At 40.7% G+C, this 16,143-nt stretch overlaps 1 protein-coding gene across 1 annotated transcript in view; it reads right to left on the reverse strand.

Annotated features, from left to right (window-relative positions):
• ryr2b (ryanodine receptor 2b (cardiac)) overlaps window positions 1–16,143 on the reverse strand; it is an 81,442-nt gene that overhangs the window by 32,694 nt on the left and 32,605 nt on the right. The window contains exons 49-67 of the mRNA XM_086171952.1: window positions 15,948–16,117; window positions 15,413–15,633; window positions 14,911–15,001; window positions 14,680–14,820; window positions 13,282–13,445; window positions 11,233–11,311; window positions 10,331–10,420; window positions 9,988–10,125; window positions 9,373–9,450; window positions 6,964–7,039; window positions 6,750–6,873; window positions 6,415–6,530; window positions 5,551–5,627; window positions 4,572–4,693; window positions 4,332–4,381; window positions 4,049–4,109; window positions 2,837–3,084; window positions 2,069–2,150; window positions 504–634 (exon numbers count right to left, since the gene is read on the reverse strand). Coding sequence (XP_086028078.1) covers window positions 504–634; window positions 2,069–2,150; window positions 2,837–3,084; window positions 4,049–4,109; window positions 4,332–4,381; window positions 4,572–4,693; window positions 5,551–5,627; window positions 6,415–6,530; window positions 6,750–6,873; window positions 6,964–7,039; window positions 9,373–9,450; window positions 9,988–10,125; window positions 10,331–10,420; window positions 11,233–11,311; window positions 13,282–13,445; window positions 14,680–14,820; window positions 14,911–15,001; window positions 15,413–15,633; window positions 15,948–16,117 — 2,259 coding nt within the window. The remainder of the gene's footprint in view (window positions 1–503; window positions 635–2,068; window positions 2,151–2,836; window positions 3,085–4,048; window positions 4,110–4,331; window positions 4,382–4,571; window positions 4,694–5,550; window positions 5,628–6,414; window positions 6,531–6,749; window positions 6,874–6,963; window positions 7,040–9,372; window positions 9,451–9,987; window positions 10,126–10,330; window positions 10,421–11,232; window positions 11,312–13,281; window positions 13,446–14,679; window positions 14,821–14,910; window positions 15,002–15,412; window positions 15,634–15,947; window positions 16,118–16,143) is intronic.

Consider the following 16,143-nt stretch of genomic DNA (forward strand, 5'->3'; position numbering starts at 1 on the left):
TCTGACCCAATGTTTATGGTGTTCTCAGGAAAAGTACTGAGCATGTGAAACTCAGACGGGGGGACCGATAAGTCAAAATCGTAGCATGTACTTGGCCTTGATGAACAAGATGACCATTCAGACACATAATCTGTCTTCTATACAATATATCCTTATCTATCTAATGTGTTAAGTCAAGTAATCACACAAGCTAACCTCCCAACTGGCAGGACGTCGACCTCCAAAATGGCACATTCATACCCTGGGACCACCATGACCTGACATCCCCTGACTGTTCTTCAAGATTGCGCTTCCTCTTTATGCATAAAAACCTACTCTCGCCGTGTGTTCTTTGTACTCGCCTGCAGACTACTCTGTACTCTGTGAGACTTGTACCTTTGGGGCCTCAAATAAATATCTTGAGACCAATCTGACCATTCTTTGTCATTCACCGACTTTCTTAAAGAAGCCTCCAAAAGGAAGAAATTTCCATTACATTACATTATCATTGTTTTGTTCATTACCGTCTCTCTCAGCAGCGTCCATCGTGTTGTAGACGGAGCAAGGGTTGTACTGGTTGAACGCTGGTTCCAGAAAACAGGCGGGGAAAGCACCAGTCAGAGCTGCAAGACAAGCCCCTGCCGCCTGTCTCTGTCTGAATTGGAGCACATAGTCACAAATTCAAGATTCAAACTCTTTATTGTCATATCTACAGTCAGGAAACTTGTGCCCCTATACATTTTTATTTTGCTGTCCTGACAGGTAGGCTTCTCCTTTTTCTTCCAGCTGCTCCACCTACTTCAGGGATCCTCCAACCAACTGACTTCATGTCCGCTTTTACTCCATCTTTAAATCTTCTCCTTGTTCTTCCTCTAGACCAGGGGTGGGCAAACTTTTTGGCTCGGGGGCCGCATTGACTTTTAAAATTTGACAGGCGGGCCAGGTCAGCACAAGATAAGATACATATAAAAAAAAAACAATTGTTAACAGTACATATCAGACTCGTCTGACATTTGTCTGAACATTTTCTGACAGTTGCTTTGAAAATAAAACCAGCTTGATTTTGAAGGCTCTGACGTTTGCTTGCATTTCATGCCCAAGCCAGTTTTTCCCTTGTAGCTTCACTTGCGTGTCAGTATGTCCACAGTAAAGGCTAAATCACAGTGTCAGCCGATCAGTGTCATTCAGCTCAGGAAAATTCTCAAATATTCTCAAGTAGCTCCAAAAATGAAATAATCTCCTGTTTGAGCTCCCACATTAATTGATTCAATCATTAAATCATTCACATCAAGTATGGATTCTGTACCAATCTTTGGCAGCCCCGATTCAAAAGACCAACGGGCCAGAAGTGGCCCTCGAGCCGTAGTTTGCCCACCTCTCCAGGCAGGAGGTCTAGACAGTTCCAACCTCCGCATCCTTCCATCAATATATCCACACTCCCTCATCTATACATGGCCAAATCATTTCAGTCTGGTCTTACAGTATCTCCAAAATATCTAACATGTGCTGTCCCTCTGATGGACTGTCGTGCTGCAACTAACCTTCATTCCTCTCCTTTCCAGAACAAGAAGTCATGATGAATATGTATCAAATAAACTATAATAAACAACCAATTTAGTTTGGATAATTTTGCCCAAGAGTTAGATCACACAGCTTTGACCATGTCCGATTTATGATTTCAATCCATCTGTCTTCACAGTATAGACTTCATATTTCTATCCAATATTAAACACTTGTGCATCTGTAGTATACGTCAACCACCATTTCCATAACATTTGAAAAACAGCAATAATTATTATTCTTTTAAAGTGGCTGATAAGGAGCTTCACAGCTTGCAACATCGCTCGCTAATCCAAGTCGGCTTAATAGCTTTCCTCGGGGTGGTAAATCATCTTTTATGAATTTTCTTTTACAAACAGGAAAGTTGTTTCCCTGGTGTTGTTTTGTCCTTGTTCAAACAAATACATAAGATATCTCAATTTCTCTGCATGATGAGAAAAAAAAGCAAAATTTACTCTTAATTTCTAAAACTAGTATGAGACACATGTATGAAATCTCATTGCCAACATGGAAAAAAAATATGGCGTACCCCTCCATGTAGATGCTGCTGGTGGTGCCAAGAGAGTAGAGGCTGTTGAGGATCCTGTAACAGCACAACTGGACACCGCCCACTGAAAAACATACATGGTCACACCAGAGGCAAAGATCCTTGTGATGGTACTTTTCAAGATGAGCAAGGACACTGACGAGGAATGTCTGCTATCTCACAATCAAAGTTGTAGCGGCTACACAGCTAAATATCAAAATGCAATATTCGCAGAAGGACGTGATCCAAGTTAGAGATACAATATGCCCCCGCTGCTCTGCAACCATGACTGAAATTCTTAATGAGGGCTGATTTCAAAGATCTGAAAGGTACGAACTGACGGTAGCCGGTCCCTGAGAAACTCCAGGGGTAAAGAGAGAGCAGCTGTTCATTCTGCTTGGCATATGGAGGGAAAGGAAAAAGACTACAGCACCAAATGTGCCACTTGGATTGTCATCACAAGATACTACAGAAAGGGATGCAAGAGCTGAGAATCTGTACAACTATTGGCAGAAATAAAATTCAGCATCTTATTCATATTTAATCAGTGTTTTGTGGTACTTATTTGTTGAAGTACAGTCACTCTGACTAAATTCGGCATTTAGCACCTCATTTATCTCCATGAATTTTTAAAAGCCCCCTCCAGAGAGGAGTAGTTCTACAACTGTTTGCATTCTGTGATTTCCATCAATGTGTTTGGGAATACATCTAGAAGTTGCTTGTAAATGTGCAAAACCAAACCATGTGTCCTGAATTTTTACTGATTCTTACCCAGCAGGTGCACGCCATCGTTTTGATTGCCTAGATGCTGGAAAAGGGAAGTCAGGGTCGGGAGGAGGATGGTCGTTGTGTATCCGAGAACCTTGGCAACGCCTCGGGCTTGTTGCCCCCTACTTTGAGGCAAGGAGACCAAGGTCACCGAGAGGTGTTCTACCGTCACCTCCAGGTCGGTTGCAGCCGCCTCAAAGAATGAATGCAAAGATGTCTGGATCGACTCTGGGGCTGATTGCATCAGCGCCCTGAAAGAAAACAGCAAGAGTTTCAATCAAAGAAACCAGAGCTGGCTTGGCCATTTGGCAATGTAGCCAAATGCTAAGGTGCTAAGGGTGTGGTGGCCTCAATATAAGAGGGGGAGGGGTGAATTACAATTTATTACGATTATTTTTATTTATCCAGCTATTTACAGGATTTCTGTTTTTGAAATCAGGGATTAGGCAAGGAGCAAGCTATTCAATTTTATTTAGAAGGTAGCGTTGGTTAATCACCGATTGAGGCAGTCGCCATTTAAAATCTCGCTGAGAAGCACCACATTGGGTTGCTGCTGACAATATTATGACGACAGTAAGGGCATATCGACTGCTTTAAGCTACATTTTTAAATATTGAAATTAAATGGATTTAATTTGATCATCACCTGTGATTATTAAGTTAATTTAGTATTGGGGTAAGGGAATTTTTGCATTTGTCATTTGTTAACAATACATATTAGATGGCATCTTATTAGATTAAAGACAATGGTAAAAAAGATGCTAACCTATTTCTTTCGTACGCATATGTATATTGCCGATGGACGGGGTCACCATAAAAATTCTCACCTAGGGCGCCATATCAACTTATATACTGTACTTATATCAAAAATGTATGTAAAATCAAGATTTTAATGTTGTGATAATGGGCCTCCTTGTCAGCGAGCTGTGAAAATCAAGCTAAAATGGGCGACTCCATCATGAATCTGCCAGACATAAATAAAACCGAGCATTGATCCCAGGCGAGCAAAAGATATTCTCCTCCAGGCATCATGCTTCAGAGGCCTTGTCCCCAGGGAGCCGAAGTGATATTAACTGCATTAGATCACATCAATGTATCACTGGATCTATTACACAAGTCATCTCATTCTCGGTCACGTTAAGTGAAACTGATGTGACCACAGGCGGAGCGGGGAGATCAATTTAGGCAGAGTGTGACCGTAGTGCCATCTAGCTACCTGGCATCCAAAGCTTGGGCCAAAACCTGGAGACAGCTTGCAACTGCTGCGGTCTCATTTCCTAAACAGACACACACAAGGTGAGTATGTGGTACGGGGACATATATACATTTGATAGTAATCCATGTCTTAGTTGATTATTGGAAAATCCTGTCATCTTATGAATGTAGAGATGTGTATCTATTTATGATACGGTCATAAATAATGAAGCAAGTAAAAATGAAGAGAGAGACAAAGAAGCAAAATTTTGCATCTCAGCTTTTTTATCGACATCTTCTCTTACCAAAGAAAGAGAGCCTGTGTCTTGCTAGAGCTGCAAGCTTACAAAAGAGGCTGGGCAGAAAAAGAAAAGATGGGTTTGAGGAGACAAGAGAGGAAAAAGGAAACAGAGGAATGCGGTTTTGTCTTGGAATATCTCCGTGCTGTAAAACATGGATTTTCCCCTTAACAATATGGCGTGCTGCAGCATAACGTTTTTTCTATCTAAACATATGTTTAGTTTCACGATTGGGGTGGCGCATACCTAGCGATCATCTCCTTCTCCTTTTTCGAAGCGTGACTTGCATTAGCGTTGGAGCAGAGAAAAATAGACAGGAAGTACAAACGATGGCTTTTCACAAACTGCTCCAAGAGTGGAAGAACAATCTGTCGAGGGAATTAACTATAACAGTCAGACACAAAATCAATATAACATATCCTTGGTAAAAAATAAATAAATAAAAAGTTTAAATATCTAAAACTCGCTTTGTGGTGGTAGCGCTTTCAAGATTCTGCATTGTTTATATAAATCTTGAACACATCATCATAACGCAGCCCCTTGACAAATACAGCCTCTGAAATAAACATGTCACTACATCAGTAGATGAGCTCAGTGCTTAAATCATCCTTTTTTTTAGCAGCTATCTGGTGTGGGATCGTATAAGGCCGGGGAAAATCAGATGTCCGTCTTTTAATTTGGATTTCACCATTTCCCCTTGATGTCGGTTTGAACTTGCAAAAAAAAAAAAAAAAAAAAAAAAAAAAGCGTCACACTTTTCGCAGACTATTAACTCATCCGATGAATTGTTGACAGCAGTTGTGAACGTCTCGGCGAGTGGGTGGCGTGGGGGATCTGAGGCGTGACTGTTCATGGTCTGAACTGACCAGGTCTGACTCGGGGGGTCGGGGGGTCTCATCAATGAAAAATAACCCATTCCATTTGCTGCCTCCTTAAGGGCAGAATCGCGTGGGAAGCTTTAATCAATGTCCCGATGGCAATCGACACACCCACATGGATTTCTAAAACGGTTGAATAAATTACATGCTCACACGCTAAGGTTTTATATAGAAGGGTTGCCCATGGCAACCATTGAACAAAACTAATTAGGTGAGATAAATTAGATTAAAAAAGGAATAGGAAGGAAAGGGGGGGGGTGGTATGAAAAAAAAAACTTGAGGGGACTAAATCAATGTCGGTGATGCTTATCAGGACTGTTCTGATATCCAATTAATATTCAGCTTACCTTGAGGAAATAAAGTAAGGTTTGCTGGTGTGAAGTTTTCTCTCCTCTAGACAGCTGTCCTCGCGCTTGCATTACATCTGGCGTGAAAAAAAAAAGGAGGGCTGAAGAATCCTCTATCAAAAACTAAAATCACAAATTACACTACAGACTAAATAAAACAAAAATTGATGTGTGTGTTTTTTTTTTTTTTATTCTTTTTCCGAAGGTCTATCTATCTACCCGAGAAAAATTCGATGAAAAATCCAGCCCATTTCTGAACAACCTTAAGACAGCCCAAATCAACAACTATCCTTGGGCAATTTCCACTGAATGTAGACACAAGAGATTGTTGTTTGGTATTCCTAAAATGAACTGCGGCTGTTGTCTCCATGTATGAAAGCGCTTTACACTCGAGAGCATTCACACATGCACACACACAAACAATGATGGCAGCGGGGCTGCCGTGCAAGGCGCTAAACAAATCATTGGGGACAACTTGGGGTTCGGCATCTTACCCAGACGCCCGTTGGCATGCAGACAGGAGGAGCCAGGGATCGAACCGCCAACTTTAAGTTTGGGTGGCCCTACAAACTGAGCCCCCACTCCATAAAAATACCTTTCTTTGTGTCCTTTATATGTATTACTTCGACCAAGGAGGTTTCCATATTGGTTCTGTTGTCATTCTGGTTGCAGGATTATACAAAATAGTTGCTCCTATTGTTTCTTGGACCAAGGCTGGTCTGAACGTCATGCTAACCTGTGGCCTTTCTGTTCTCTTGGTTACCTTTGCTTGTTTTCCGTTTGGTTTTCTTACAAATACAAACAACTTTGTAAGGCGGCTTGAACTGTCAGTATTATTTTTTTAATGTGAATACATTAGAATACCCAGCTCCAACATGTGCTCTTGGGCCTCCTCAGTATAAGACAGCAGCTGTTGAAGGATTGTGAAGCCAAAGCTGTTGGCTGTGGCTGGAAAATCTGTCTCCACTGTCTTTCGATCCCTGTCGAGGTTGGAGAGGGGGAATTAAAAATTAAACAAAACAACTTGAAGCAGCCCCGTCTTTAGTATTGAATTATAATTTAAGAATACAGTTTGATGCTTACAAAGAGATGTTTGTTTTAAATCAATGGTATATTAAAGTTGAATTTTCAAATCTATCTGATTGTGATGAACTTGTTAGAATTCCAAATATCTAGAACACACAACACGTTTTAGACACCTCCACACAGTGTAGCCATTAAGCTGAAGGAACTTGAGCACATCCTGAGCTCTTTGCCTAAATTTGGTCTTCTCTTTTGCAGTCAGGTTATCATAAGGCACCAGAACTGAATGGCAGCCTCCTCCTGATGAGCAAACAAAAAAAAACAAAAGGAGTTAAGGAGGAGAAATTAGTATAATAGAGGCAGTAGGGAAAAGCTGTATTAATATGGTACCTTTACATTCGACCTCCACTTTCTTCCTCTTAGCCCAGGCATTGTGATAGTTTTCAGCCAACTTTTCAGCCATAACCTTAAAAAGAAAAGGTAAACAATGTATTCTTGTGTCTCAAATTTAGTTGTATATCTATTAAACTATTAAAAGTTCCAGTGCTTTATAAATCCCGATGTACAACACGAGGAGACAAAATGATCTATGTACCACTGCTTAACCCTTGTGTTGTCTTGCGGGTCAAAAGTGACCCACTCCCATGTTTAGCTGTAGAAAAAAACACCTAAACCTATTTTTTTCCAACTTGAAATTTTATGACTTTTCCTAAAGACACCCCATAATTAGAAAAAGTGATACTTCTTTTTTGTTTATGTTTCCATGTGGGCTGTACACCACTAGGGTACAAAGATTGTCTTATGGGTCATTTTTGACCCGTATGACAAGGGGAGTAAACATAATATTAAGATCGCACGAGGGTTAAATCATGGTTGGTTGATTTTATCTGGGGGAAACACAGTAACAAGATGAATCAGATGATCTAGAATCCATTGATTGACTTTTTTTTTTTTTAAATGCCTATTTATTTTTTTATTTTAAGATCAGTTCTAATCATTTAAGGAGCTGAAACTGGTGGCTAATGTTATGAACTGAAGGTTCTCATGAACTGAAGGTTCTCAGTCATCCAGGTCTTCAGTTCTGATGGACGGTGGAGAGTTTCCGGTACATAACCGCTGGGGTTGCGGTTAAGTATTGGTGTGAGCTGGAAGGGTTTTTAATGTTAATGAGTGGGTTGTTATGCAGCACTTTGGTTCATTGGGGTTGTAATTCATGCATCATTATGTGTTTGTTGTTGGGCAGAAAAGGGTAAGGATCCTGTGGATTCACCTGAGTTAGGTTCTGAATAGGTAATCATAGGGCTAAAGTGTAGATTGTGTAAAAAAAAAGGAAGTCTATTCGTTCACTTGGGCTGAGGCTTGGCCTGGTTTGGATTGTTGACCTCTCCGGGTGGTTTACGGGTTGCAGAAGGATCTATAAGCATGTGTGTGTTGATGTATTTTGGGACAGATCTCAGCACATTATTGAATGTAGGCAAAAGGTTGTGTCTAAGACACAAGACCCCCTCCTCTGCTCCCCGAAGATCTCTCCGGTTCCACAAAGATAGCCTCTCTGACTCCTCTCTCAAAACCATTTGTGGCCAGAATTCAGACATTGCTCTCTTTAAAGCAGTGGCCGTTGTCCTTAAGGTGGACCACGGAGTCCTGACCCGAGGGAGGGGGTGTCTCATGTGTTGGGACAGCTCTTTGTGAAGAGGTTGTCTGGTCTCACTAACATAGAGGTCATTACGCCCTTCATTGCACTGAAACTCATACATCACATTCTCAGCCTTGTGTCTTGGTATCCTGTCCTTGGAGTCCTCTTGTCTCTGCATTGCTTCAAATTTCCCAGGAGTTGATGTTTTGGAAAAACCCTCAAATACTAGCAAGTTATTACAGTACCCTTGTGTTCCACGGGTTTCTTCAAAAAAGAGGTGAAACATCTTCAAGGGGAAAAACCAAGTCTTGTTCACAGGATATAACTGGACAACAATTTTATGTTGACTTATTAAAAATCTTCTTGTCGTGGCGACTAGACTTGAATTTCTTCACGTGAAGACACTTCACCAAAGTTCGAGGAAAGGAATCAAAGAAGCCATCTTTGTCAAAACAGAAAAGCCATCTGAAGGAGAGCTTCAGACACAACCTTTCACAAATGTATAAAGCTGTACTGGGATCAATACCAAGACGGATTAGCACAAACAGACCAGACCCGTCTGCACCCTGCAAACAACCAGGACTAGCCTCAAGTAACTTCCACATGAGTCTCAGTCCATGTGATCCAACAGGTTTCCCTCCTTGGTCTGGCTTTACCTTTTCACATTCCAATCCAGGTAATTCCCAAAAGCTACTTCTCTGTCCCAATGAACAACACTCATTAGCATAAAAACCCCCTTAGACTTACTTTCTGCCTATCAGCTCTCCCATTTACACAACAAGCCACAATCACCAAGACCCGCTCAAAACTTTGCAGTTATATTCGGAAACTCCCCACAGGTCACTGGAACTGAAGAAGCCTCTCGGGTGAAGGGGGAAGAAATTCAAGTCCAGCCGCCACCAAAAGAAGATTTCGACAAGAATTCACCATGGATGACTAAGAACCTCCACTAAATTTGTTAAATTGTTGTTTGTTTGTTTTTTTGTGTAAATCCCCAAGCGAGAGAAGAGACCAAGATGACCGAAATAGGAGTGACTCAGTTGTATGAGCCTCATTGTTCTATGCAAAATAAAATTGGTTATAGACCAGTAGTAGGATTTAGACTAGAAAAACAAAATGTTCTTTCTTCAATGGTGCATGAAGAACAACGTGTTAATACTTACACTCTGGTCCCAAGATAAGGTGATGCTGCTCATGTCCATAGGTTTTGGACTGAAGGTTGATGCTCCTTCAAAAGACAACTAAAAAAAAAACAAGCAAATAGGAACTCATTGTTTCCTGAAGCTGTAGCACGTACAAATCTCAGATGAGCATGATTCAGGAGAAAAAACTTTCAGATGTCAAATCTTTTGAAATATAGAGTCAACTACATAAATCATATTATCCATGAAATTGACGAAGAGAGGTATGATAGTCGGTTTCATTTGCTGTGGAGAATGTTTCTCACACTGTGAATTATGATCATTTTCCAGAGCACTTGTCAAAATCAACCTCTCCTCCTGCATGCAAAGTCTTTCTCGCTAAAGTGATCTACTTTGCTCCAATGGGCTGTGACAGTATCCCCTGCAATACTGCTGGAGAAAAACACGGACCGCCAGAAAGTCTTGTCGATGGCAGTGAAATCATTTGAAAAGCAGCGATCGGATCACCGATGGAGCATGTTTTTACCGGATTCGAAGAGGACAGATATCAATCTTGGTCTTAACTGAGGGAGGGATAGTGCAGATTAACTCGGCTTTGTGTCACTGAAGAGGAAAAAATGGCTTGAAAACGCGTACCTGCCCAGATTGTGACAGTCTACGTGTACAGGTATGGATGCCAGACGCATCCCCTTCTTTGGTCCGCTCTATGGTCCATCCAAAGGCTAGCATTGTCTTAATGGTCTCTTTGATTGACCAGCGATATGCTTCTTTGTCCTGGGAAAAAAAAAAAATCAGAAATAAAGGAATGTCAAAATGTAAAACTCAGCTTAGTGAGGGTATCAGAGTCAAACTGCAAAAGAAGGGTTTTTATCCAAGTATTACCGACTATGAGAACGAGAACAATTGACAGATATATAATTCACAACACGGCACAGACATTTTGCAATAGTTTCTCTGGGAACACAAACTGCTGTTCTACCTTCTCCACCAGAGCCCTGTATGGTTTGAGGAGAGGATGAACCTTTGTGTTCTCACACAGCTGCTCCCCGTGAACCCAGCCATTGGCAAACTGAGGGGGAAGGGGGGCAAAGCAGAATCACGCAAATATCACATGCATACATCAACATTTAAGCCCGGCCATATTAGACATAAATATTTTTCCGCTGTCAGATACAGCAATTGTGATAGAAATGAATGCCTTAAAAGCTCAGCTCTGGCAGGGGTAAACGTCCTAAAATATTTTTATCATGGAACTGTCAGCTTAAACAGGATGCTCATTTTCAGTGACGTGCGGTGAGGTTTATGGCTGGTGAGGCACTGACTTCATCAATATCAGATTTACAAATATATGAACCCTACAGTGTAGCTTATTCACAATTTGAGTCAAACGCAAGCGCCCCCCTACCATGAGGCAGGAGAACTGCGTGCCTCACTTAGTGTCTCTTCGCAGCCGTTTTTATGATCGTTCAGCACAAGAAACTAGTAACACACATACAGTTATTGAAAAAAAAAACTGTGTTTAAACATTTAGATAAGGACATACAGACAGCAATACGGTCTTAGTACAGTCCATGCCAGCAGTCAGACGTCATTGCACAATCTACATTGAGGCTCAACAGTCCACGGCCTCACCACACATGTCTTTGCAGAATTTGAACAGTAAATGTAAAGATCCAGCGATTCTGAACAAAAATCTAAAACTGGTGAAGTTAAATGAAAATACATTTATGGTGCAAATCACTGATAAATATAACCATTTCATTTTTTTTTTTTTTTTCATTTTACATTTTTTTTTTCTTTCCAAGATTTGCCAGTGAGGCACAGCCCCTCCTGCCTCCCCTGACTGCACATCACTGCTCATTTTGGATACCTCGGAATTACCTTATCAAGAGACCACTTCTCATGAGTGTGCTCTGCGTATTTGTTCACCACGGCCTCCAGTCTCTCAGGCACTAACACGCTGGCACATGAAAAGAAAGTATGTGTCATGTGGTCATTCGAGCGCACGGTAACACATCACGATACATGGATGCCCACGTGCATGGACAAATACCAGGGATCTCTCAGTTAAAGGATGGCCAGTCAACCCTTATCATATGTGATACAGGGGATGAGTAATCCAGCTATTGTTGGTTATAAATCTCATGCCTGAATGGTAAACAGAGTCAAGAGGCCCCAATAATAGAAGACTGATGGGTGGTTTCATAAAGGTGTCTGCAGATAAAGGTGAAGCAGGATTTATTCCTGTGCAGGGGGCCTGATATTTGATACAATAGAGGTTGCAGAAATTATGATTGGATGTCAGTCTTGTCATCATGGCAGATGCCAGAACCGTGTCCTCCAGGGGGGAAAGATAAAATTCACCTTCAATAGACTTCCATTAAAACCAGTTATTCCTAATTATTGTTAAAATGGAAACGCTCGTTCGGACTCAAATGTAAAGAAATGTCTAATTATATTTTTTGTATTTATTTGAAATTTGTCAGCCATGTAAATTAGATGACATGTTATCTTATAAATTAATGACAATGCTGGAATTAAAGACCATGCTATTGGATTACTTTTGGAAGCATATGTAAATCATCGATTGAGGCGGGCGCCATTTATAATCTCGCCCAGGGCACCACACTGCTTTCAATATTGTGATGGCTGTAAGGGAAGATCAACTGCTGTAAGCTACGTTTTTAAATACTGAAATTAACATGCATTTAATTTGTTTGTCTGCAATCGTTAAGTTGATTTAGAGTTGAAGCAATCGTCTTTGGAACCGAACATTCCTGATTTGATTCCAGGCTCCTCCGAGTGTGTTAAAGTGTTGTTGAACCTCTAACTGCTCCCCTGGCGTTGGTGGACGGCAGCCTTCTGGTTCAGAACAAATTTACCCACAAGGGATTAATAAAGGATAAAATATTATTCTAATTATTATGATTTAGCAGCGCTTGAAGGCAATATGACATATTATGGTCACCTATAGGTGGATTTGAAGTGAAAACAGATTTGTTAATATGAATGGGGAACAGAAAAATGGCATTGCTGAAGCCCTGGACAAGCTTTTTTTTCCAAAAAAAAGGAATCCAGACACTGTGTCACTCGAGGAATGGAGCCATCTCCAAATCAGCCTCCAATTGTGCCCAATTGGTAATAATAATTGGCTGTGGCAAATGCTTTGTCTATGATGAAATGGATTTTTAAATCCTGATTATTTATTTAGGCTGGTATGCTCGGAAAGGAATTATCAAAGCTGACCGTTAATAAATGGTCTTAGAATGGTTTAGACATGCGATAAATTTAGGATTGTTGTTTTTAAACAGCATTATTCAGGAGCTGTTTGATCTGATTTCCAAACGGTGACAGCTCTTGGCGATAATCTACAGCATAAAGGTAGAAAATACTATGGATGTATTCGTCAGTGATTAGCAATATGAAGCAACTGTTCAACATGACATTTGGGCCGTGGTATTTTTTTTTTTGTTGACGATTTTACAGAAACTTGCCGCTTCTGGAGCATTAATTAATAATTCAGTTCACAGAAAGGTCTGACTCAGCAGCCTGGCCTCAGCTTTCCCAGACACCTAAAAGACATCCTATTTGTTTGATCCCTAGGACATCTGGCTGGACAAACTAGTTCAATTTGTTTTTTTTGAAAAGAGCAGATAAATCTTAGAAGATCCAAAAGCATTTTTTTTTTATTATCTTATATAATTAAAGTATTTCATATTTATTAATGATGGACAGGGAACTTGTTCTTGAAATAGTTGAGAGCCAATTCAACATCTGCGATCAAATATTCTCTGAATATCATATTTAAGTGAACTACGGCTGGCCTTTCCCGGAACAAAAGTAAATCACTGTCTGAGAAATCCAGATACAAAATATACAGTTATACAAGCGCAACACAAAAAAAAAAAAAAAAAACGGTCAATGTCTCACTTGGAGGTATCCACAGGCTGGGGGTCAAAGCGTCCATCTGTGTCCGTGGAAATGTTTTCCCCCGTTTGGGACACCCAGGTTGGGTCAATGTGGCCAGGGGGCAGAGCCTTGGCTATTGCGGCCAAACATTGGATGCAGAGTTTAGATATATTGGGTTCGTATGGCTGTGGAGTTGGAGAAAAAATGGGAAATCGAGGGATTACAAGAGGCGCTGTGTGATAGTCAAAGAAAGCAGGACACACTGGGACAATAGACGGAATATATTTATCAATTATTGAGGGGATTTTTAATTATCAGAATGCCTTGGCTTCACAGTGTATTCCAGTTGTTTCAAATCACAATCGTTTGGAAGGGTGACTTCATCCACCAAGAAAAAAGTAGGAAAAAATGCCAAATTCTGCCATATCCAACTGATTTGGACTTAATATCTGGCTTTTTTTTCAGGATTATATGGAGATTTGTGAAAGCTATCAGAGGAGTTTTAGCATGAAAGACACAGAAGCGTTAGAATCTATGTGCTGCTTGGTATTCTGGGGGTTTATGCACATTTATATCTATCAGAAAATTTCTCGTTTTTTGAACTTGCTGTCAAGTGTAGAGTATATGCTTAAATTCCACTCAGGTCTTTGTCCACACAAATTCAAAAGCCCAGAATTTGAGAAATCAATCTAGAATCGCTGATCCATTTTCCCAGTTTTACAAACATTTAAATGTCTCCAAAGAATTATTAAACAACACACTTCAAACTGCTTTATTCTGTTCCAGTTTTTTAAAACATGTGGGTCTCTCTTTTATCTAGAAAAAAAAATGAAGGTAATTTTCTTCTTGCAAAACGCATTCATCAAGGAAAAGTGAACGATTATAGCTTGTTTGGCTTCGTAAGTGATTTGGAGCGGCTTTTTAAAACAGCATGTGGTTCCGTTAAATAGAACTACACACCAGTTGGATGCTGGTTCGGTCATTATTCTTCAATTTCCTGCTGGCATCAAACTGCTTTGACTAAAATTAAGAACAGTCATTTCACTTTCTCTCCAATTTGTATGGTATAATTTACAACTAGGATCTGGATAGATACTAAAAATTCAAATTTTTGAACTTTTTTTTTGTATGTATTTATCTATTTATTTAAGTGACAGACACACCTCTTCAGCTTTCTGGCTAGAGGATGAAAACAAGAAAATTTGTCCCAGCTACCCAATATATGTTAAATTAAATATAATGGATGTTATACGAGACAACTAGGAATTTATCAAGTGACAGAATTTCCTGTTTTTACCATTGGCTGAAAACACGGTACACCGTCATTTGATACGGATTCCGTTTTTCCTCTCCTGATTCACAAGAAATGAAATATTACACATAAATAACAGTCCTAGGAATTGTACTAAAGGTCTTTACCTTCTTCACCAAAGCTTTGAATACCCCCCAGAACAAATTCTGAGACAAATGAAGCTCTTCTTCTGACGCCAAGCTTTGCTCTCCCTGCCCTCCGATGAGCGAGTAGTACTTCCATCTCTGCTCATGGTGACTTGTCAAGAGCTGAAACAAGTCGCCAAACCAATAGAATTCAAAATTTTGAGTATCGATATGGTGTCGCATCGAATACAAACTTCATGACGGTGCGCCCACCCTCAGCGGCATCTTGCTGCGGTCTGTGAGATCGGGCACGTCGTAGACGAGACGACGAAGAAGAGGCTGCATCATAGACGGTCGGAGTTTACTGAGGAAATCGACGAGTGGCGAATCAGTCACGGATACAAACCGTAAGCGTAAATCGTGTTGTCGCTGCTTCTATTCTAATTAAAGAAAACCATTTCCATTATTTTCATTCCTTGTATTTGGTTTTAATCGGTAAACATATCCGAGTTGGATCGAAGGAGGCTTTTGTACTTCATTGAAAATAATAGGATGCAATAAAAAGGGCACAGATGTGACCGTTGTTTTATGGCGCATCATATGGTCGAGTTACTGAACGCCAGCCAGGAGAATGTATTATTGACAGAACATATGATCATTAAGAAATAATCAAATTTAAAAAACAGAGCTATTGGGGATTCAGTAACTGTACAATAATTATCCAGTTTTGACAGAACTCTGACCTCGGCGTTCTCTTCGCCATATCAATCCCTACCTGCATACAGCCAACAAGCACTCCTCAGTGGTGTCTCTCTGTGCTTTGGTCAAGCTGAAAGCCCTGGATAGGCTGTATATGGCCTGAATGAGAGAATCCACAAGCAAGGCATGGTCCTCCAACCCGGAGAAGAGGGGCGTACATTTGGTCAGGAGGGGGAGCACAGCTGTGCAGAGATATCTGTTGAGGGCCAAGGCCATGTCACTGGATCGAAAATCAACCTGCAGAAAAAAAGAAGGTCAAACTTCCACAAGTAGCCAAACTAAAAAACTAAAGGAACGATTGACTGGGCTGGAAATGAGATTTCAGTCGGATATTCTTTCATAGATAAATGTTTAAACAGTAAAGTTTGGAACTCTTCTTTTTTGTCATTACAGTAGCATTGTGGTATAGAACGAGAATTCTTGTTTTTGTTTTCTCTACACTGTCGCCGATGCTGTTCAGCCGGGATCAATACCGAGTCAAAGATCACCCCTGCCGGGCAACGCTGAAATTTTCAAACAAGCGACCGGAGAGAAAAATTCTCTTTGCTCACAGTGTCGAGAGAGACGGCCGTTTGAAGGTCAGGCAGAAAGCCGACCTCTAGCAGATGAATAAGAAAACTCTGGGTCTCTATGCCATAAACCCGGTCCAGGAATAAAACCATGGCTGCCTTGTGGTCCGGGCAGAACACTGTGCAAAGGTCAGGCTCTACAACCGTACCATCTGGGGAGAAACAAACATTTCAATTA

This window comes from Fistularia commersonii, chromosome 2, assembly GCF_037954325.1.
Source record: "Fistularia commersonii isolate RoL2024-O1a breed Wild chromosome 2, RoL_Fcom_v1.0, whole genome shotgun sequence".
NCBI lineage: Eukaryota > Metazoa > Chordata > Actinopteri > Syngnathiformes > Fistulariidae > Fistularia > Fistularia commersonii.